Source organism: Kwoniella dejecticola, chromosome 3 (genome assembly GCF_000512565.2).
Source record: "Kwoniella dejecticola CBS 10117 chromosome 3, complete sequence".
NCBI lineage: Eukaryota > Fungi > Basidiomycota > Tremellomycetes > Tremellales > Cryptococcaceae > Kwoniella > Kwoniella dejecticola.
Genome location: NC_089303.1, coordinates 1258131 through 1280909, shown reverse-complemented (window position 1 = coordinate 1280909; position 22779 = coordinate 1258131). Strand labels below are relative to the sequence as shown.

Sequence of the window (22779 nt, the reverse complement as noted above, 5' to 3'; positions counted from 1 at the left end):
CGGAAGCATCCGAGTGGCTGCTACAGCTGTAAATGGAGTAGATCTGCCCCTTGCCAGCTAGATTGGACTGGTGGATAAATAGGTTGAATCTTGATTTCCCGGAACGGAGGCGTAATGCAAAGCCAAGGAGGCGTTCTAAATGGAAGCTTCGTGGTGCGGTGACAGCGGATCAACTGATGGGTAGGTTGAGTGGTGATAACAGCGAGGTGAGTCTTATGTTATGAATTAGGTCACGATGTCCCAATGAGCGGAGTAGGAGAGAGCGAGTGTGTACTTCAAGTGAGCGTTGAAAGTTGAAAGCTGGAAAGATTGTAAAATGACGAATGACGCGTGAAGAGAAGTGGAAAAGGGAAAGGGAAAGGACGAGTTGGCTTGTTATGGGAATATCAGGACAAGTCAAGAGAATAGAATGGATATATCTTCATTGGATGGGTAAGGCTGTCATTCAACCAACATAGTACATACTCGATCCAACTTTGTCGGAGCATTTTGAAACACAAGCAAGGGTGAAGGAGCGCGACTGATTTTGATTTTTGGTTGATTTTCAGGGAAATCTCGGCATGACAACCAACATGACTCGCGGACAAGTAAACATCGAATCCTCATCCCTCACCCGTTGGTATCTTCTCACTGTTGCCTCTGGAAATCAGCAGGGCATCTGACAAGCGGACTTACGAAATGTTTTGTTCGCTGCAGCATTTCGGGCTAAACGGGATCACCTTAACCTAATTCACCCTTTTGCTTCAACGGATGCAACATGAATCCAATGTTATAGTAATCTTAGTCGTCGTATACAAGGCATAAACACCGTACGAGATTGATCGACCGTCGATCAAAATCCCACTAGTCCCCTCTCAGAGCACAAATACATACGTGCATACGTACATATGTACGCGTTGTTATGGAAAGACTTCCGCTCTGCTCACACCGCACACCGCACATAAAATGACATGACTAGCCGTTTATGCGTTTAGATTTAAGCCACGATTGGATTATTTGCCAACCATAGAGCGGTACGAACACATGAACATTACAAGTGACGCAACCTTTGAGTGATGTACATCTTCCCTTTCAAGCCTCTTTATTTCACAAATTCTGGTAGCTCGGAACCTTGTATATGGCGTCCCCTTCACTCAGACACAACATCATCCGTATGTCTATCCGAGTAATCATGCTCGCGCGCGCCCAAGAGCGCTGCGGAGTACACGACGCCCCATCACGTACAGATGCGATGTTCAGCGATGTTCGGCCTCTGAGGGCGAGCATGATATCTTACGCCAATCGTTTCGAAGTCTATCTTCAATCTCCCATTCTCGTTCTACTCGCTTCCGGAGAAAAAGGAGGACTCGCAGATCCTCGAAAAGAAGTCGGAGCGGAAACTAATGTTCTCGCCGAGCTACGGAAACGGAAACGGCTTCACGCCATAGGTCATTCCGTCGTCAAGTTACAACGCCCTCGGCGTCACATGCATTAATCTGACTGGGAAAAGTGTACATAGCTATGCAGAAAGCCAGGGAGTCTGATTGTGAGCGTACATCATTATGAATCGCAAACACGCCGAAATCAGTTCCCAAATGACCCTGCACTATTGTAACAAAAATCTCCGTTTCATCATTTTAGACCAGGTCGCAAGGGACAGATCAACAAATTCTGACGTCGACTAATCCAGAAGACGAGACCGAGACCGTTGCCTAGAGCTGACTATGACTTCGATAGCTTCAGGTACATGCACAAGCATGCATGACGCATAACGAAGATGTTGAGCTGTCTTGTCTAGTCGCGGCTTGGTATACATGATGAAAAGTGCTCTCTCCTCGTAAAGGGCCTTGCTTTGAAAAGTTTCAAGCATGGAACTATTCAGACGCGAAACTGATATCTTACTTAAATCCAGCCATCTTCCTACCAGCTGAGAAGAGACTTCTCTGTCTTGGCGGTAGTTGCGCGATGTCAAATTATCAGCCTGAGTCCGGCAGTCCAGATGTCCGTGAGCGTACTTATATACTAACGAAGCGACTAGTCACGCTCGACAAGACAGGCACTAGAACGAGTATGGCCGCTATGTCCTTCTATCATCGAATCGAACAAGAACCAAACAACAACCAACGTTGCGCACGGTTCTTTTGCCTTAGTCTTCCGGGAAGTTCAAGTAGCTTCGGTATCGTTCCGAGCGTTACTCAATAAATCCGGCTAATATGGCGAGTCCGGCACAGACCCATTGCGGAGCAAGCGTTCCCCTCATTCCTGACCAAAAGTCGCTGCTCAAGATAGAATTTGCATACACTTGCTATCATACATACAAGATCGCCTTGGAACGCAATCAACGTCGTTGTGATCATTATACTACTTGAATGATCGCGAGAGAATATCCATTCTTCAGTGAGCCAATCAAGATCATGTCAGAGATTCCTTGCTCTCGAACCTCTCGACAAACCTGCTCCCTTCTCTGATCTGCGACACCCGCACACTCCGATCACTATCCTCACCGCCGCTCGACCCGGTCGGCGTCCCATCTTGAAATCGTCTAGTATCCGCCTTGGCCACATCACTGGCTGTTGAGTCGAAACTCGTGACCGAATCAGCGCGTCGGAGAGGTATCGGACTCAATCTTGACTCGTCATACGGATTCTCAAAGGGGTTGATCATTCTACTTGAGCCGAATTCTTGCATTTCCGCTGTCCCTCTGCCTTTATCATTTCCTTCATGTCGGATCGTGCGCTTGGACGGTGTTGAGCCAATTGATGACATGCTATTGATACTTCCAGATCTCACCCGAGGATCATGATTGGCTGAAGGACTGATCGGTCGAGGTGATTTAGTCCGTAAAGGTAAAGCTACTTCATCAGGCTGACTCGGCAAATCCACATCGACATGTTCCCTTCCTTTGCCTTTGCCTTTGTCCTTGCCATTGTCATTGCGTGCATTGCGATCCGCATCGTCATACCTTGCAGACAAGGGTTCTTCAACGGGTAATTCCCATTCCGACGATCTTTGTCTAGTATACACAGGCCTGTTGAAGCTGAATTTCGATGCTTTAGGGGTTTCCCCCAGATCCAGTTCTACATCTTGGTCCATCTCAAACTCCCTCGAGGCTGATTGTGCGTAAGGGTCGGAAGTCGAAGGGCGGGAGAATGATAGGGATGGTAAAGGATTGACCATGCTGCTACGTGAACCTTTCTTGGGCGGTAATCGTTTTCTATATCGATTCCAGAGGTAGATGCCGATGAACGTTGAGATGATAAGGACAATCACTATTCCCTGTGAGCGAGACCGATCAGCGTCGAGCTACACCATCTATTGTATAGTTGCTTCTAAGGGGGCAGACGATAATATCCAGCGAAAAGGGGACTGGCACTTACCGCTATCAGTCCAATGAAGCCTCCTGTTGACCCCGCACTGAGATCCCGCATCCGAGTCAGCAAACGCAGCTTGCTCCTCTTTCCTCTTGTCTATCATGCGAGGGACTGGTATTCGCATTGGGGTAGCTCACATGTTCGGCTCATTCCCTATGCCCCTCCATTTCGTCTCGGTACTTGCGGGTGGGCCCGCTCCATACTATAAATTTCCGTCAAACATATTCCCAGAGATTGATCGAGGGTAAGGTATACGCACGGTGACCGATACTGCGCTTGGACTGCGTTAGTCACCGTTCGTCTGGGCTCACAGACCCAAGCCCCAAAGGGTGATAACATCGACTCACCGGCCCGAGTAGTTGTTATCCCTTCACCACTACCTCCTCGTCTGTTCACGGTCACATGAGCGGGACCGCGCAGGAACCAATTAAGGATCATATTGGGCTATATCCGCATCGGGCAGAGAGAACGGCGATGTACTCTATATGTCACGCCACGCGAGTGGATCGATGCTGGCTGAAGAGAACTAACAGCTGGGCGGCACAGATATGGTTTCTCGAGTGAGAGGACTCGCGCAAAAGGAGGTATCATATGGCCTTTTAGAAATCCCAACGTCATCTGCAACCAAAACGAGCTCATGTTCAAGATTCAGGTACCATATCAATATCACACGTGTCATCAAACAACAACTTAATTCCACATCACCGTCTACAGTCATTTACGTAAAGCTAGCTTTCTACTGTCTTTCGGCCGTTCTAATCAGATAACACAAACTTTCGAACCGATCCTCTGCATTCCTCTTCTCTCCTCTTGCCCGAAAAGAGCGAACTGGTTTAGGACCGTCTGGGCTACATCTAAAAACAGATCTAGGGTCTCAAGAATTTGACGAAAATCCTCGGAACTATCACCGACTCCTATCTGATAAAGTCAGGTCGACAGGTTCAATAAATACGGCTCGCTTCCCATTCGGACCCCTCAAGTCGCACATCACCAAGGGGAGACGTTTTCGGCCGTGACTTACAGATCGACGTGGAGGATCTGTTGGCGTTCTCGCGTTGCGGGCATCAAACGCTGCTAGAAGTGCTGATGCGACTCCCCGTGGAGCTCGACGAATGACTTTTCACGCTCACGGAAACGCGAAGCGAAATGTCAATCCTTCGACTCATCCGAAAGCATCCGACACCTGTGTATTCCTTCTCTCGAACCGGCCGACTGCGGATCAAATCCTATTATTCACTGACTAATTTAGTCCAGGGCAAGCCACGCTCTCGACTCACATCACCCGTCCTTTGCCCCGCTAGTCCAGCGATATTTTATCTGATATCGCCTTCGCTTATTGTGGTTCCTGAGCTGGCGGAAGCAGATGGAACGGATCTACGTCCATCTCCATCGCTGATGCCATCCATTACCCGACGAGAAAAGATGGATAAGTACGATGAGTGTCGAATTTTCGGTGGCATCATGACGAGAGCGACAATCGTCTCAAGTATCCACCTCATCGATCGTCGAAGAACTCAAGGGGAGGGGAGCGAGGGATTGACCCCCTCGCGCAGATCAACCCACAAATTTGATGGGCGACAAGCTAGCACACTAAATCTCTTGGCTGTTGCTCAAAATAGTTTTACTGCAGAACTTCATATCTTATCGGCCGACTTGCATGATTACTCGAGGAACGACCTGTTAAGGATCTAGGGACTGTTCATTCACTTGGACATATCAAATAAGCACTGTACCTGACACGATGGAGCTAAAATTTTCTGGTTTTACTCATCTCTTATGACCTCCTCCAAAGATCAACTGCTGAGAGTATTATTCCATCAGCTGCTGGTCAGCTCTGTCGTCCAGTAGAAAGGTGTAGAGCTGTCGTTGTTCGGTTGCGACGATGATCTGATACCCTAAGTCCCGTTAGCGGCTAACCGATCAGGGGAGATCTGTCCCTCTAGATGGAGCAGGAGACGGGAGCAAAGAAGAGCGTCACATGAAGTCTTCCCAGTCCTGGTGGGCTCAAGTTGGTCATGAGAGCCCGCGTCAGCTGGCCCAGGATGAGTCGGACCTCTGTGGGGCGACCTTTGAGGAGCGGGACATAGTCTAGCCATGTCAGCCGAAGAGGGGGTGACGAATCAGGTCTTTAGATTTTAGCAATGCTTTTGAAAAAATTCGAGCGAAACGTTCTCTCTCCCACCTATGGCATTTTGAAGGTATATAAAGACTGATTTCACTGGAGATCACAATCACTGAACCCGTCTAACCAGATCTTGATACTCAATCCTACAGATTCGAGGTCTTTCGGTGCTCCCATCAAGACCATTAGGCCTGATTATCTCATTCCAATAGACTTCAAGATCTGCTCGACCCTCGACTGCTGCCTTGCACGGTGGAGGTTCTCCCAAGATGGCGCTTCTGAAACCATCCTTCGCTCTCCTCTTGCTTCCCTTCTCGGCGCTCTTCGCGGTAGTACGTGCCGAAGGAATGCAAATCTCCCTCAAGAACCCTGTGCACAACTGCGTTCTGGGCATCAACGACGCCTTGACAGAAGTCACTTTTGGCGATATGGACCCCAACGCGACTTACTACGGTCAACTGTGCGGATCTCACTTATTCACCACCAGTATGGCCTTGTCAGTCATGAAATGGTGTAACACGCCAAAACAGATGGACACGGGATACGAAGAATTCAGTCATTATTGTGAAGAATATGGCGAGACGTACTTACCACCTTGGGAGGAGATCATCTCGACAGTCAATCAGAGCGGAGTGCTTCAAGATGTCAATACGATTGATCCGGATGTGATAGGGACGGTATTCAATAATACTATTGTTATCAGTGAAGAAGCTTTCACGGCTGGGAAGAGGACTGAGGTGAGTAGCTTCGTCATGCCAGGAACAACATATGATTGTCAAATGTCATTCGCAAGTATTCTGACGGATCATTTATACTTCAGGATGCTTGGACTACCGAGGAGAACTACGTGAGCTCCTGCCCTTACTGCTTTTTCAGCGGGGCGGCTGGAGCTGATGCTCATGTCTGTCTGTCTGTCAGCATCACGGATTCGGCTGGGGGCTTTACATCCTCGTTGGACTGGCTATCCTTGTTGGCGCTCTTAACAGATTATTCGCCCTTTTTGCCCAAAGATACACTACACCATCGGACGCATCAGAGATGATACCGCGCGCCGGAGTACGAAGCAGATGGTATACCTGGTACAGAAAGCATGTCGAGGTTCCCGCTTTATTCGGATACAAGCATTCGCAGGCTTCCGCCTGGGGCATGCTGAGTATACCCACCAGACTCCAAGGGATATTCGTGAGCCAGGTCCCCTACCTGTCATAACCGATAAGTGACCACTAATTTAAACCCATGCTTGCTTCTGCGACGCAGATTTTTCTTTATGTCGCTTTGAACGTTATATTCACCGTTACTGGTTACGAAATCTTCTATAACAACTTATAGTGAGTCTGGCATTTCACATCCATTGTCATTCCGAGCGGCTTCTCGTCAGACTGCAAGAAGACGAGCGCTCATGAATACGTGCGCAGCTGGTACGGCGAGCGAAACACGCAGATCATCCGATATCTAAGTGATCGAACGGGGATCATGTGCTTCTATAATCTCCCGTTATTATGGTGTTTGGCAGGAAGAAACGATGTTATTCTCTGGATGACCGGCTGGTCTTATAGTGAGCGATACCCATTGCTTGCTGCTGTCTAAGAACCTATCATCCTGCTCACTGGCCGGTTGCCTCTTCCTCAAATTTTTCTAGGCACCTTGAACCTCTTTCACAGATGGGTAGCTCGAATCGCTGTTCTGCAAGCTATTGTTCATTCGGCGTGAGTGTGACGTACTCAGCATTCGTGTTTACCTGCTTATGCATCTGAGAATCATGAGCACAATAGCGGCTACACATGGCTTGAACGAGGCTACATCGCTGAGGAGATGAAAGAGAGGTACTGGTGGACTGGTGTCGTCGTCAGTAATCATTCTGTCCACTTCTCAACAGCCGACGCTGAAATACCAATTCTGAAACTCGACTTGCTGAATGACCGATGTATTTGCGTACAGGCAACAATCGTAATGAGTCTCCTGATCCCGTTCTCGATCCGCCCATTCCGCGAGAAATTTTACGAGGCCTTCTTGATCATCCACATAGTCTTGGCGTTGGTCACACTCGTCGCATGCTGGTATCATGTCGAGATCTGGGACGGGCAGTACGATCCCTGGATCTGGGCAAGTGTGGCAGTCTGGGTGAGTCTGAAGTGCTACATACTGTACACTACAATATTCAGTGAACATTTGGTCCACGCTGCATTAGGTGTCGCTTCCGCTTTGACCTCGCTAATCTTTGTGTGCGTACGTGTATAGGCTATGGACCGCTTCATCCGTGTGGTTCGAGTGTGCGTATTGACGTACAAGGCCTTATCGAAGACCGGCAAGAACACAATCGGAATGATCCCCTTACTGGACGAAAAGGGCTTGATCAGATTATCCATCACTACATCGGTCAAGATCCACCCCCAACCAGGCCAATACTACTTCATCTACTCGCCTCTCTCCCTCAAGCCATGGGAAAATCATCCCTTCACTTTAGCCTCGTGGAAGATCAACCAGAAAGACACGACTCTTGAGTTTTTGGTCGCTCCGTTGAAAGGTCAGACTAAACGATGGCAAAAACGTATTCTCCAGACCAACCTCAACGAAAAGAAAGGCATGGACCTTAGATTGTGCTTGGAAGGACCATACGGACATACTAATCCGGTAGAAACATTCGATAAGATCCTCTTCGTGGCTGGTGGAAGTGGAATCACCTCGACATTACCTTATCTCTTCAAATTGCAAAACCTCAGTATAGCATTGCCCGAATCGCAGACCAAGCAAATCACCGTGGTGTGGATCATCAAGAACAAGCGATACGCTCAAGACGTCCTGGCTAATGAGCTGAAAGAGTATATCGAGATGGGTAGTTGTGGGGCCATACCGCTCAAAATCCACTTGTACCTGACTAGGGAGAGCGGCCAGACCGCGAATGCCTCGATTTCAACGGCTCAGGAGATGGTAGATTCCCTGGCGTACAACACCGCGTCGTCCTCTGGATCGAGCTCTCCAGACCAGGCACCCTCACTCATTTTGGATCAAGTAGAAATCGTCAATGACGGACCTGCCTTGTCAGATTCCGATTCACCGGATCTGGGTAACTCGTCACCCGACTTGAAAGGTTCCGAAGATAAGACATTGACTATACACTGTGGACGACCACATGTCAGAGACTTGATACACGAGTCCGTAGATGGTCTGCTAGGCGCTGAACGATTGGCAGTATCGGCTTGTGGGCCATACAAGCTCATGGACGATACTAGGGCGAGCGTCTGTGATATCTATGGTGATAACGAAGGGCAAGTCGGAGGCAGTAGGATCGAATATTTCGAAGAGTTGTTCGCTTGGTAAAAGTTGTTTGTTTGGCATTGATATCGCTCTAGGCGATAGCTCAATGACTCGAACACGAAGAATGGATGCGATATCACCTTGACTCCTACCATTTATGCGCTGCACCGATATGAACATGATTTCATATAGGTCATTATCTCATTGTCATGTATTGTACTAACAAGTCGTCATTCTGTCCTCTGCCCCATTTCGTCTCGCCGACCGCTGTGCTCTAATTTCCACTATCCGACTTCCGCTACCTAAAAACCTATGGCATCTTAGAAGACCCGTCATTGTGTCATTACGCATCGTTACATTATCCCTTCGTAAAGCATCGCATCATAGGATTTTCCCCTCATTGTACCTCTTCGTCACTATATCCCATTGTCCATTGATCTATTGTGACGATGCGCCGCTGGCGTGCTCATGGCCTAGGAACCCGACAACAACAATGCTTCCATCTGTGCATCCATACTAACATTGACCGCGAGATATTAGTCTATCACTTCGAAAGTCTCGTCGTTTGTCCGCATGATCACTCACCACAAATTTCTCTCGATCCAAGACAAGACTCATGGGGTTCTTTCCGGGAGTTTGCAGATCAAGCATATCCGACTTGTCCTTCCAAGCTCCAAGCACAGGTACCATATCTGTTCCGTCTTCTCCGTTCTTCGGTACGCCCACGTAGAGCTATTTTTGTTGGGAATCAGCGTTGGTGCGATTATAGAAGGTAAGGAGGCCACCGACATGTCTATCGGCTCCTGATCTAGCTGCGAACCTGGTCGAAGCCACCACTCTCGTCCGTCTAGCATCTATAGCACCCTTCTCGACATCGGGTGCGTGAATCAGCTCAAGAATCTGAGGAGGCTTAGTAAGGAGCGGAATGACCCTTCTCTTTCCGCTGTGAGGCTGGCCGTTGCTCTCTTCATCGATGGTTGCTTGCGGCAAGAGAGTAGTCCTTCGAGATGCGGCTAGGGACCTGCGGGGCGATGAAGATTGTGTGACGGGGCTGGACGATCTGCCCATCGCCTGAATTCCTTTGCTACGTAGAGCAGAGGGCATGGAGTCGCCAGATGACGCTTTGGCCACAAGAGGAGATCCGGTACTAGCTGCAGAGCGGCTGAGGGGTGATGCGATCTTTTGCCCTGGAGTCGATGGGCTTTGAGCCACTGATTTCGATGACAATGCAGGAATGGACGGTCTGGCAGACAAGCTCGGCGTTGATGCCGGAGCATTGCGCGACTTCAGCGGACTGATTGCTTTGGTAGGTGTGGTCGATAAGGGTAGTCCTCGAGCAGAAGATGACACAGTGCGTATCCTGCCTTTGGCCGGCGATGGAGTCGTAGGGCTAGCAGCGCGACTGGGCGAGATCGCAGGTGGGACGATTTCTTCTGTTTCCTCCCACGATAGTCGGATAATCATCTCCCTTGTGGCGCACTGCCAGCAGGTCAGTCAACCAGTCCGACCTCTGCTTTCCACCGGATAGACTCACTGTCATCCATCTTCCTTGACCTTCGAACCAATTGATCATGCCTATGCCGCCGATTCCACCTCCGACATCTTTCAGTCTGGCTTTCCATACCTTCTCTCTCTGACCACTGCCTAGCGAGCGACCCAGATCAGACAGTTTGAACTGAGCCAACATCTCCCTTTTCCTGATACTGAAAGTTCTGATCATCCCATCGACCGTGACAGCAATCACATAGTCGTGTATGAGCTGTATGCCGACGCAAATATTTGTTTGCTGACCCAATCGAACAATCTTTTCCCCTGTTCTCCAAGACCAGACTACTAGAGCTTTGTCCGCTCCAGCTGAGACCAGGTAATTCTCGTTGATACTGCCCGTATTTCGTCAGTCACATATGAAGCGGTGTGTGGAAGGAGTTGCCAAAGAGGCGAATGAGCGAGCGAGTGGCAGAGACGGGGAGAGCTGCACATGAGCACAGAAGGGGCAAGGAGGAGTAGGGGCGATGTGGGGAAGGAGGAGGGGAGGAGTAGGCGAGAAGTAGGGGAGGGGGAAACGGAGGTGACCGGGGCGGCGACGACGGGAGACAGGGGGAGAGCGGACAGCGGACGGGATGGGAGCGAGGAGCGAGAGGGGGAACAAGCGGGAGAAGGGCGAGACTGAGATGAAATGTACACCGTCTTGGGCGGACGGTCGGGCGGAGCTGATATGACAACCGCACTCACGCTACAGCCCTTATACCATGCAGATGTCCGGACAGGGTGTCTAGCAATTGCCAATCCTGCGCCGCTTTTCTCCATACTTGCACGCGACCAATATCGTGATAACCAGCCACGAAGACGTTCTCAGGTGGAAAATAGTCAAGGCACGATACCGATTTCGCAGGAATGACGAGGGGTTGCGGGATCAAGGCCGGTGTGAGGGTCAGCAGTGCGGGGAGATGCCATAGCCGTATACTGCAGGTCATTCAATCAGCCTTAAATCTCTCGGATAAGAAGCAAGCAGTATCCTCACGTCTCATCGTAAGATCCACTTATCAGTACATCTCCACGTAGTCGAAGGGATGTGACATAATTGGTGTGACCTTGCAGCAAGAACACTTTTTGAGCCTAGGTCAGCATGTCGTCAGCTTGGTACCATGAGTGAATGATAGGGAAACGCCACTCTACCATTCCGCTATTCCAGTTCTTCTCCCTCTTCCAAAGGCTTTTGTACAATTCTTCCCTGGCCTTAGAGTCAGTCGAGAGCAGTCAATCATGACGCAATGGGTAACAATGTAAAGCTCACCACCCGCTTACAGGCGCCGTCTCAAGGTGCTCAAGACCTGCTTCGCCGTCCCAGTCTCTCCATTCCAGCTGTCTGCACAATGCCTTCCACAGCGACTCGGTCTTGGTTAATTGCTTATACCCCTTAGAGACCTGCGCCGAGCTGTCAGTGACCAGTCCTCACACTTGCAGGATACAGTACGGCTTACAGTCCTCAGGTTCAGTATGTCCTTGACATCCAAGCAGCTCAGTATCCTGACGAGCGTAGGTTCTTCTACCCGAGAGAGGACATCAAATCTAGATCTTCTATATTTCTCCAGTATCGCAATCTGAGCATTGATATCGGATGGGTGACAAGCTTTTCGCATACGATCAGCTTGTGCACCAAGGTGTCTTATTTCTCGAACTCACCCTCGGCGATCAGACCTAACAACTTGACTCGCTCGTCTCGGTCCATGGCTCGAACCGTGTTGCCGAAGTCATCTCTGACGGCTTCAACAGCTCGTCTCTCGAAGTCTGCTTGATGCGTTTTGGCCTTCTCTCGCTCGTTACATTGCGCGTGCTCAGCTTCCAACTCATTATATCGCTTTTGCAAGTGATGTAGCTGACTGTGCAAGTCGTGCAGCGAAGACGACGAGGCGGACTGGGAGCGGACCAAGAGATTCTTGTAATGCGTTATCTGCCTCCGGTAGTGGGTCTCCAGCGCTGCATATGGCGACTGAAGGCCCGTCAGCTCATCGGACACGCACCTTTTGGTAGTAGCTGATGCACTTACATCAGAATCCTCGACTCCATTGACCGTCTCTGTCCTCAATTCCCAGTCTTCTTCCGTGATCGGATCATCCCAATTCGTGGGTTCGCTGAAGATGTCCGGAAACCCATTTAGGCCAAGAGGCTGAGCTGCCCCCCAAGACTGCGATGAGACTGAAGGATCTTCGATGGCAGGGGACGGTATCTTCGAAGGTGTCCGTCGCAAGGGAGAAGGTATTCTAGTAGAGGGCGGCTGTGCGGAAGCTTTTGGCGTTACGGCTCGCGGAGTCGATGGTCCTGCTTTGGGTGTCTCTCTTCCATTGGTCGTGACTTTGAGTGAAGAGCGGTGGTCAGGCAGAGTCACTTGAGCTGGCAGCGACTTGCGAGGCTGGGGTTTCGGTCGAGTAGCATCGCCGGGCGAGGTTACGCTGGGACCGGAGAGCGGTAATGACCTTCGAGCGGCATTGACGGTTCTGTTTGCTGAAGGGGCATTACCTGTTTTGCGAGCGATGGGAGAAGCAGTATGTTTCTCAGCCATGATCCCGTAGATTAGCTATCTTGATGTCATATAGCATGACGAATTGCATTAAAGAGTAATTTAGCGATATGAGGTCTGGTCCTAGATACCATGGATTTCCCAAAAACACGTCTCAAGTCGCATGGACCTCCTTCGCTCACTTGCTCACTCTCTCTCGTGGAGACCCCATGTTGCAACAGAGGCACACAAACACACGCGACGCCGAACAACCGGGAGTCAAGACAGGTCCCACATTCAATGACGTGTCATTGATAACAAGGCTAAAGACTTCTGATACCGCCAAGATAATGCAGAGTACCAAACCACATGGCTGAGTGGCAAATTCCTTTTTATGGTTTGATGGAAATGACGTATGTGAGCTGTGCGTGCCTCGGATACCGCCTTGCCTCGCTTTGGGCCAAAAGTACTCAGGGTCGTTACGTCAGATAGCAGTTAAACGTCGCATTGCCTCATGGGAGATATAAATATCCTTGTTTGTGTTTTATCGCCATTCAATTCATCAGACTTATCACTTTGACCACTTATCACACCACCCATAACACGAAATTAAGCAATCACAATGGCCTTCAGTGAGTGCACCTGGCCATATCCTGCCTCCGACAGACGTTATCTGCTCGAAGTAGGCGGACGCAAATACGTTGCGAGGCATTGAAAAGTGGCGCGCAAATTTGTTCACAGACTTCACGACCTCATCAAGCCTTCTTCGTCACTCATTCAGTATACATTTTTCGAGCGTAGCTGACAATTATTCGTCCCTGTAGCCGCTTCCGATATCATCAAGATCATCTTCGCCGTTATCCTTCCTCCTCTTGGTGTATTCCTTGAACGAGGCTGTAACGCCGATTTCTTGATCAACGTGAGTCGTCCTTTCTCCTCTCCTTGCCCCTCACCTTGTTTCGCCGCCTTGTGCTCCCCTCTCCCCCCGAACTTATCGCTGCACCGATCCAGCCTCCACCCATTCGCCCCTCCTGCACCCATTGCGCCGTTTCTTGACCTCATTTCGCCCCTTTCACGCCTTTTCCGCCCCAACTCCGTCCCCAACCGTTTTTGACTGCTCCGGGCTTGAATTGACATAGATTACGTGTATTAGATCCTCCTCACAGTGCTTGGATACATTCCGGGTATCATACATGCCCTGTACATTATCCTGAAGTATTAGGACGATGTCGGCGACGAAGAGGGCGTCGATCCAAAGAAGGTGAGTTTTGGTCGAGAAATGACGATTTTACGATGTTTTGAAGGGGGGAGGGTGTGTGGCGGCGATCGCCACTTTTGCGCCAGGCGCGGGTTTTGAGGCGCGTCTCACTGACTTCCCGCTTTGCCTTGCAGCGACGAAGTGTATTGCATCCCAACACGAGGAGGTGTGAGGCTGGAATCCAGGTGATAGGACAGAGAATATGTACATGTATCGAGCGATCGACGATATGCAGTTATAATTCGTTAATTTACGATGAGGCGCACGGTATTGACCGCTTTGCAGCGAAACATACTGATCTTCAATGCGACCGCAACCCGCAATGACATGCATGTACAAAACATGTATAATGTCGGGGTATGGAGCAGCCCGGTCTGGGAATACCTGTGAGCCCCAAAAAATGCAAACTATGCTACAAGTGTTAATTCTCTTACAAACAACAGAATCAATGATCGGCTAATGCAATAAATATGGAAACTACACAAGTCAAAAGTCAGCTCAAATCCCAAAGACCGACCTGAGCACAGCTCACCTCTTTGCCCTTGTCTGTCCACAGCGCCCTGACTGCCGCCTTGGCAGACGGCGTCCAGTCAGTCTCTACAAGCTTGCGATGCCTCTCTCGCACAGCTTTGACAGTCATCGGCGGTGCTGTGACGATATATACCCTGTCAGCTAAAAAAAATTCTTTTGCCTCGTAAAGGACCACCGGGCGCAGCACTCACGTATGAAACGATCGATAGGATTGTCCATCGCTGCTTTCATAGCTTCTTCCAACTGTTCGTGGTTTTCCTTCTGTACGTGATACACGTACGGCGGGCCATACGGTCGCAGTGCGTCGTGCTGCGTGATCCACCTCGACCAGTCTTCAGGCTCTTCACGATTCCACCATGTTATCGGATTGATAAATGGTACACCCAGGCACAATGCATCGTACGCTATCACAGTTCCCCCAAGTCAGCCTCATGGCATCTGATCTCGAGAATGGTGGGAAACTCAGGCTCACGAGAAGGAGACATCAGGGGCCTTCCAACGCCCAAGAGGAATTTACTAGCCGCTACAGTCTGATACCATTCATCCTGCGGCAGACCTCCCATATTCCTTATACCCTTATACATCAGCTCGTGCGCTCCAGTCCGACCATCATCATGTCCACCCGTAGCTATCATTTCGAACTTTTCGCCCTTATTACTGTGCGGCATATCCAGGATCGCTTGGCGGAGTATATCTTCTTTACCCCACACCCAGTCCCTCGACGACGTGTTAAAGTACTTCGCGTATTTCCCCAGGGCCATCCCGCGGTGTTCCTTATGCGTGGGTAAGGGTATCGCCTTGCATCTGGTCTCGAGCGAATAACCCAGATAATGATTGCCCACTCCCTTGTTCCACGATTTGTAATCCTCCGGACTAAGCGTGAACTCCCCTCCAAGGGGGTTCTCAGGTCCAGACCAGAAATGGAAAGTGAAGCTCTTCTCCGGCGGTATACCCTCTTCGAATCCTGGTCGTCTGAAACATCCGAAACGAGGCTGAGCGGTCTGATTCTGGAAAGTACCCGGTGTATGGTCGTTTTCCAACGATTCCCAATTGGTCTCGTTCCGTGCTAAGCATTTCTTCAACTCGGCTCCTTCCCATATGATCGTCTTGACTTTGTCCTGGAGACCTTGATACAGGGTTAAAGTGTCCATTGGCCCGAAGCTGTAAAGCAGTGTGTAGTTGAGCGAATGGAGTGCTTCTAATGTCGACCTCGCCCTGTTGATCGGCAGACCGCATGTCAGCCTTGTCGTAAGTGGTGTTAATGGGGAACCTGACATACCATATATCTTCACCGCTTGTACCGCCGGTGATAGCGTTATTAAAGTGAAACGAAGCTAACAGAACAACCTTCTCCTCGTCCCTGCCGCAGGTATTGGTTTCTATACAATGAGCTAGTCTTTCCAAGGCCGGTCGGTTCATCCCCCTAGCGGCTCGTTTATCACTGTAGAAGTCGTCCAGTATCAGCTCAAAAGGGTCCTTCCCATTCTGCTATCAAGGCCACTCCGAATACAAGAGGCAGGTAGAAGGACTCACTCAAGAGGAAACCTCTCGTAGAACAAGTCAGACAGATCCCTTATATCTCTCGCCTCTTTAGCCCTATCTCGCGGCCGACTCAGCCCTATCCATTCTTTCCATCCTTCCAGCTGCAGGTGTGGCCTTTTGAGCCCCCATAATCCGTGCAAGCTCGATTCATCTGTATAGCGATTTATGCTGAATTCGGCATCTTGATACTCGAATTCCGCTGAGGGCGTTATCGATAGGTAGAAGAAGACGCTCAGTGTCAAGAGGGTCGTAATGAATGTTATTATCAATGCGACAATCCTGCGAGGTAAACCAATCATTTCGCAGGCGCACGAAGGGGTCGTTAAGATGGTGTCGAGGTTGGATTTAACATGTCAAAAGTCAGCATGTCTGATACATCAATATATGAGTTTGCGAGGATTGGGCAAACAACTACAACTATGTGAAGCATGGTGAAGGGTAAAAATGATGGAGAAGCCAACGACTCTCGCTAGCGGCGGCTGACCGATACGTAGTGGGGAAGAGGATCTCTCCTATTGATCGTCTTTTGGGACACTTCGCGTTTGTCACAAGGCGAGGGGGCAGAAGGAGCTTTGCATCACAGACTCACCTTGATTGATGGGAATCCAGTATCCTGGACATGCGATGGCCTTCATTCTCGTATTTCATGTTGTTCAACTTGGACGTCTGTCTGGCTTCTATACGCCAGGTCGAGACACTTATCACCGGATCCAAGTGCAGAGATTATTTATTGAAAGAGTCTCTGTATCGAGGAACCGTTCTTGAGGGAGAAGCACAGACAGTCGACAATCGTCCAGCAGGATCATATAGCCACCATCAAGGCGACTCTGATCTCGTCGTAGATGTTTTGTCGAATAACCAAAAGACGTGTATCTGGGTGGTCGAGGAAGTCTGACCGTTGACGATAGTGATCTAACGAGTGTCGAGGTATTCTTTCTCTACGGTATATGATCGAGTGAATACAAATCAACTTGATGAATGAGAGTATGTAGTCTTGTCTTGTGTCTATACGTCTATACAAGATATCGATTACGAGAGCAAATTCAATCGAGAGTGACTGAATCCAGCAGACCAAACAACGGACTCAACGATAAATGAATGCGCCAAAATCCGCCTACGGTCATTCCATACAAGATGCATGAGCAAAGACATCGGCGCCTGGCGTTTGTTTCAATTGCCATGATTCTGCATGCCGATTCATTCACGTTGTCCTCATGGATGTCAACACGAGAACAGCCAAATCCCAACTGACGTGAGATGTAAACAAACAGAAATAGACCCTGTCGCATCTTTCGGTGAGAGAAAGTCAAAGTACAGGTAAAATCATTCTCCTCCGATAGCTTAATTACCCTGACCTCGAGCTGCGTTGTAACGCGGAAGCAGAGAGCTGAGAGAGATATAATACCCTTACGGCACGCAAAGATAAAAGGAAAGATATAAATGAGTTCCTGAGCCAGAGATACGAGCACACATTTCGGTGAAACGCGTCTAACGCGATGAAGCATCTGGGCGGGGGCCGATTGCTTCCAGTCAGTAAGTTCAATGAGTCATCTGCAATTCTGTCTGTCAAGTCATGCATTACTTTATCCTCCTTGTATCGGAAGTTGGATGATAGAAATCGAACACAAGACAGGCTGACCGACCTCGAATCGAGCAACGGTCTTGAAGTCAAGCACGTTAAGATGCGAAGATGCGAAACAGACGCACGGACGCTGGACTGCACGCGAGGCGGTCAATGGCAATCAGCTGCTACATTTCCAATTGAATCGAATCCCTCCCCAAATTACATGACTTCCAAATTCAATTCGATTCATTCGCCTCCTTTTCCGTTGGCTTTCTAATCGTGCGTTTCAGACTTGCGTCTTGACCTTCAACGCCCTTCTCCCGGCGTTCCTGCTTGTATTCTGATCGAGCCGGAAATTCGAGGGACACACACCATGAAAGCTTCTGCCGAATCCAACGAGATTGAGGTGCGCAACTCATCCATTATCCGCTCACTTGGCTCCTGACAGCTCGTGTGAAGTTACTGATCGTTTGCGATCGATCTGACCTGATCCTGATCGTAACTGATCATCACTAACGCTGAGCAGGTCTGGGTAGAATGCGATGACCGTAGACTAAGTACGACAACCTCCTTGGTGTCAATTACTAAGACTGAGCATGATCATCAATGCTGATCCAGGCTATATACTGACGACCGGAACTGTCCTTAGAGGAATACAGTCAGGCATTCGACGCACATACGATCCGTCTGCCGCCGACTCATAGGGGATACTTGGAAATTGGCACCACAGTAGGCCGCGTGAGTCTACGGATCGATCTCGATCTCAATGCCTCATCCCAAAACCTGACCTACTGTTCTCTCGTTATTCGCTTAGAGATATACTGTACACGTCAAGGCATCGGCCCTTATCGAATCAAGTACTCTCGATGGAAGTACCATAAGCTATTCGGGCGATCTACTCTCGCGCGCATCAATCGACGGCACAGAAATATGTACAGCATTCTTATTTTCGGAACAGGGTTACCAGGCTTCTCATAGTCAATATGGCGAATCGACACCGACATTAGAGCCTTTGGACACAATCGGCAATGTCCACGATGGGGAGTTTGAGATACATTCGCACCTGGTCAGTCCAGATCTTTTCACGTTTTGTCTGGCTGTCATGCTGGCATGATTACGCTAATCGCTGATCGTTCATGCACAGGTTGACGAATCGCTGGAAGAGGTAGATACGAACAAAATTGTACTTCTGAATGACCCATCATCCGCCTTGGGCAAAATTGTTATCTCGATCTTCCGCGGTACCCTCTCACCGGAATACAGGCGGAAACTGATAGCCACCAAAGGCTCAAGCTCTGACACGCCTCACTCGAACACTGACAAAGTGAGTTAGTGATTTCGAAGCAATACGATTATACTCGACAATTGACCAATTTGCATTGACAGGCTTTGAGCATCTACAATGACCTCGAGTAGGTTCTTGCACCACCACGCGGCTCGACATTCTGCGAGGACTAACCTTGCTTTCACTTGATAGCGGCACTGACCTTCTGAATACACCGTCGAACCCGTGGACCAACGATGAGCGGAACGATATTGATCCTTGGATCAGATTCGAATACCACGTAAGACCACACGCAGAAGTCCCTTTTTCCCGATCGGTCTGGTATCTCTCGCTGACCGCTTTGCGCAGTACGGTACTCGAGAGGCATTGTCCTTCAATGGCGTCGATGTGGAGGAGGGAACTTCAAATAAGACGCTTGACGACGAGAATAAAAAGTTACAACTTATACTGGTGCCAGACTCCTGTCCTCCTTCACCAAAACTCGACGAAGATCCGTCCTCGCCTCAATCGCCGCCGACAGTCGTCGTGGATCTCATGACTATGACTACCGAATCGCAATTGATGTTACGGACCCTGCAATCATTGCAGACCCCAAAGGTCGATGTGAATGCCACCAAGCAGGACCGGTCCGATCCGCCTGCCACGGCCAAAGCTATCACCGATACTGTGATCAGCGCGACTGGCCAAGATGATCGAGACGCCATCCCACGCCTCGAGTCTGCGGATGACCTGAGTGCCCTCTTGCCGGACCTCGAAGCGGTAGATACAGCTACTGATGTTGAAACTCAAGCCCTACTCCAAGCTCTGATGGATCTCGCAGATCCTCCGATTGGAAGCGAGCTGTTGACTAAGGGGGACCCTGATTTGAATTATACTGATCGAGTAGCCAAACAATATGAAGTAGCCATTCCTGAAGAGCTCATATCAGCCACTACTATACCTCGACGACTTCCTCCAGTCCTGTCGATTGACTACGCATTCTCGCAACCACCAAGAATGCTAGCAACCATGCCTGCTGGGCTCAACAGGCCCTCAAGTAACGATTTGTCGGAAGATCCGTTCAGCCGACATCAGAAGAGAACACAACGAAGGGAACGGTCAGATGACATTGCATTTCCAACGAAGAAATCTCTCGAAATGATTCACGAAGCACAATCGCGCCGAACCTTTACGCCTCACCGAGATCAGACTGGACATCAAAGCGGATCATCATCGAGCATAACGGCAAAGCGGAAGGACTATGAGGATAGGTACTCTGTCACCGAAAGTCTGAAGCGACATAGGCTGGATCGACCGACTGCCCTGAGAACGGAAGTTGATGGTCGTCGACACAACCTCTTCGAAAGGGATGTCAAGAGAAGGGAGGAAGAGAGGAGGAAATGGCTGACGGTGGACGAGAGTGAAACGAGATGGAAACATGTCGAGGATCCTTCAGCAAGTCAAGAGGTTAAGAAAAATTCATCGAAGATACAGTCACAAAGTGTGGTATCCAAGGAGGACGAGGCTCAACGCATTGTCAGGAGAATGACAAGGCTTGAAAGGCCGAAAGGATCTGCGGGTGATAGAGATACCACTGCAGGTGCCTCAAAGGAATCAGCTATTGATCTTACCTTGTTATCTGATTCCGATTGACACAAAAGAGGTCACTGAAAATTTGGAAATGCGATACCTCTTACTGAATGTCTGATACACTCAAATCACTAACTACGCATGGGCTCTGTGCTGGGCATCAGAAGAACGGCAGCTTTATTCCGCCCGCACGGACCTGTGGAATGAATTTATACACCGAGCGATCAATGCGTTGAGGCTTTCCCTTGCTTACCCTTAATGAGCATTTAATTGATCTGTCTGTCAATGACTGGAATACTATCTGCTGCACTTCTTTCATTCCTCTCGTGTTCGTTTTTGCTCTCTTAAGCACTCATAATTACATGTTACATATACTTACATCGCTTAAATCAACATCGCAACACCACCACAGATGAGGGTCAAGGAAACGAATGGGTTTTCGGTCAGTGCTAGGGATGTTGATCCGCGATTACTGGCGACGTGAACAAAGGCGCGCTGACGTTAGCTGATCCTCGCGCAGGTCTGGTTAGGTGTTGGAGAGGAGAATGAGAAGCTTGGTGAGACGATACAATAGTGGACCACGACCCGAAGATTGAGGCAGGCTGACAGCAGGTGTCAACAGTGGAGCAAAGAATCCGAAAGATGAGGAATCCAGACGGAAGTTTCAGAATGGAATGTTATGTCTGTCCTAAACCTGATGAAGTGCGTTTTTCTTTGGGCCTCGTGCTGTTCTTTGTGCTTTGCTTGTCGAAGCTAAAGGCTGACCCGACTCGTTGTCCTATCTTCCCAGTCGTTTACAATCAACGTTCATCTAGGCCGTCAAAAGCCCTATACAGGCGATTGGATCGCTGAGCCAGTCATCGACGGTCAGGCGATAAACTCTTTGCACGTGAGGAAAAGATGGCATGTGACTCATAAGATGTCGACGTACTTTCAAAAGGAAGAGGATGAAGACGGGTCGCTTGAATGCGATCTATCGTTTGGGGATATCGTGAGCTACGCATCCTCAATAGCAACGATTCGGATCATTCTCTTCCTTCAACCAATCTACATAGCATACTTACATATTCGATTCGCCCCGCCGTCAGGTGAATCCGGAGGGAGAGATCTTCGAAGCGGGCGATACCACACTAGATGAAGGAAGAGGCACGATTTTGGTCAAAATGTCGAGAGGTGAAATCGAAAAAGAGAAAGCGGCGAAACACAATCTCCGTCAGCAAGTGACGAATAGCAGTACTGGACATACTCGCACGTAAGCTGAATCTCATGAATCGCATGCTTCCAAGATCTTTGTTTTCAGCTCCTGCGTGTCTGCGAGGCAGCTAATCTCCGATAAGCAGTTTCACGTCAACGAAAAAGAACAGTCGCAAAGCTGGCAAGAAAGCGGTCTTTGACGAGAAATGGTATTACATCGAAGAGGACGAAAAGACGCCTCTTATAACCTTTGTTTTCAAGGTAAGTTTGGCTGATCCCATGGCGATCGTTCCCTGCTGATCTGCTACATAGGTACGAACTCAGCAGTATTTGATGGATCATGATCTAGTGTCAAGAGGTCAGCAGGCTACCACGTTAGATACCTTGGGAGGTTCGATAGGTACTGATATCGTTCTATAGTTCCCGCACAACAACACCCATCGCAAGTGTCCCGAACAACCCGATTGAAGGTCGAGCCAGATTTAGACTTCGAACCTTATGGGCCCAGTACCTCGGCATCCACCAATGGGGTAGTTACTCAAAGCAGGAAACGCGTCTGCAAAGTGGAGGAAAGCTCAGATGACCAAGACGTCCATGAGACCGAATCTGCTAAACGATTGAGGGTCGCAGAAGAAAGGATCAAAAGCCTCGAGGTGAAGTTTGCTCAGTCATCAAGTGGAACTCGGAGCTGATGTCACTTTCTCCTCGCAGGCAATGATCCATCAGATGACCAGGAGTCGAGGGTCTCGCCGAAATCCATATACAGTCCATACTAGTTCCCCCGACTATTGATAACTTCACTAGCTTACAGTGGCGGCAGCCTTAGGTCACAGAGCAATGCGGCGATCGAATAATCACGAGATATCAAGCGAATAGTCGTATTGGGTGTAATTTATCGCAATTGCTAATGACTTTCATGCACTGTACATTAATGTATTTACAGCCTCCCAGTAAGCGATGATTCAGCTGGTGAGTTTCCTTGTCAAGCTCTTTGAGTGGCAAGACAACAATCACACAAGCGTGAAGATTTCGTCTGTGCGCACAGACCCACTGAAGATGTACGGGGTGACGTCCGCACACACTGATATGTCCGTGCTCATACACTGACGGCA

General features: G+C 49.3%; 6 protein-coding genes across 6 annotated transcripts; 3 read left to right on the top strand and 3 right to left on the bottom strand.

Annotated features, from left to right (window-relative positions):
- Window positions 1-2391: 2391 nt before the first annotated feature.
- Window positions 2392-3788, bottom strand: I303_102859 (uncharacterized protein; the record flags this gene model as incomplete). Its single annotated transcript, XM_018406206.1, has 5 exons — window positions 2392-3255; window positions 3357-3393; window positions 3488-3552; window positions 3610-3620; window positions 3698-3788. 5 exons carry the CDS (start codon window positions 3786-3788, stop codon window positions 2392-2394), a joined length of 1068 nt encoding a protein of 355 aa, XP_018264700.1.
- Window positions 3789-5741: 1953 nt separating this feature from the next.
- Window positions 5742-8790, top strand: I303_102858 (uncharacterized protein; the record flags this gene model as incomplete). The annotated part of the gene is made up of 9 exons (XM_018406204.1): window positions 5742-6209; window positions 6293-6319; window positions 6391-6654; window positions 6730-6800; window positions 6888-7027; window positions 7112-7178; window positions 7245-7317; window positions 7411-7593; window positions 7711-8790. 9 exons carry the CDS (start codon window positions 5742-5744, stop codon window positions 8788-8790), a joined length of 2373 nt encoding a protein of 790 aa, XP_018264698.1.
- A 375-nt stretch (window positions 8791-9165) lies between these two features.
- On the bottom strand, window positions 9166-12787 carry I303_102857 (uncharacterized protein; the record flags this gene model as incomplete). Its single annotated transcript, XM_065968639.1, has 11 exons — window positions 9166-9243; window positions 9313-9459; window positions 9517-10206; window positions 10262-10607; window positions 10960-11190; window positions 11249-11343; window positions 11404-11458; window positions 11522-11652; window positions 11709-11857; window positions 11911-12217; window positions 12275-12787. 11 exons carry the CDS (start codon window positions 12785-12787, stop codon window positions 9166-9168), a joined length of 2742 nt encoding a protein of 913 aa, XP_065824711.1.
- Window positions 12788-14438: 1651 nt separating this feature from the next.
- I303_102856 (uncharacterized protein) lies at window positions 14439-16703 on the bottom strand (the record flags this gene model as incomplete). Its single annotated transcript, XM_018406201.2, has 7 exons — window positions 14439-14459; window positions 14515-14630; window positions 14705-14917; window positions 14986-15728; window positions 15793-15954; window positions 16047-16334; window positions 16645-16703. 7 exons carry the CDS (start codon window positions 16701-16703, stop codon window positions 14439-14441), a joined length of 1602 nt encoding a protein of 533 aa, XP_018264695.2.
- Window positions 16704-17992: 1289 nt separating this feature from the next.
- Window positions 17993-20536, top strand: I303_102855 (uncharacterized protein; the record flags this gene model as incomplete). Its single annotated transcript, XM_018406200.1, has 8 exons — window positions 17993-18025; window positions 18146-18176; window positions 18269-18357; window positions 18434-18685; window positions 18764-18943; window positions 19006-19031; window positions 19097-19184; window positions 19253-20536. The coding sequence occupies 8 exons, from the start codon at window positions 17993-17995 to the stop codon at window positions 20534-20536; spliced, it is 1983 nt and encodes a 660-aa protein (XP_018264694.1).
- Window positions 20537-20885: 349 nt separating this feature from the next.
- I303_102854 (uncharacterized protein) lies at window positions 20886-22359 on the top strand (the record flags this gene model as incomplete). Its single annotated transcript, XM_018406199.1, has 8 exons — window positions 20886-20915; window positions 20994-21030; window positions 21096-21175; window positions 21264-21464; window positions 21562-21725; window positions 21814-21928; window positions 21980-22025; window positions 22088-22359. 8 exons carry the CDS (start codon window positions 20886-20888, stop codon window positions 22357-22359), a joined length of 945 nt encoding a protein of 314 aa, XP_018264693.1.
- Window positions 22360-22779: the final 420 nt, after the last annotated feature.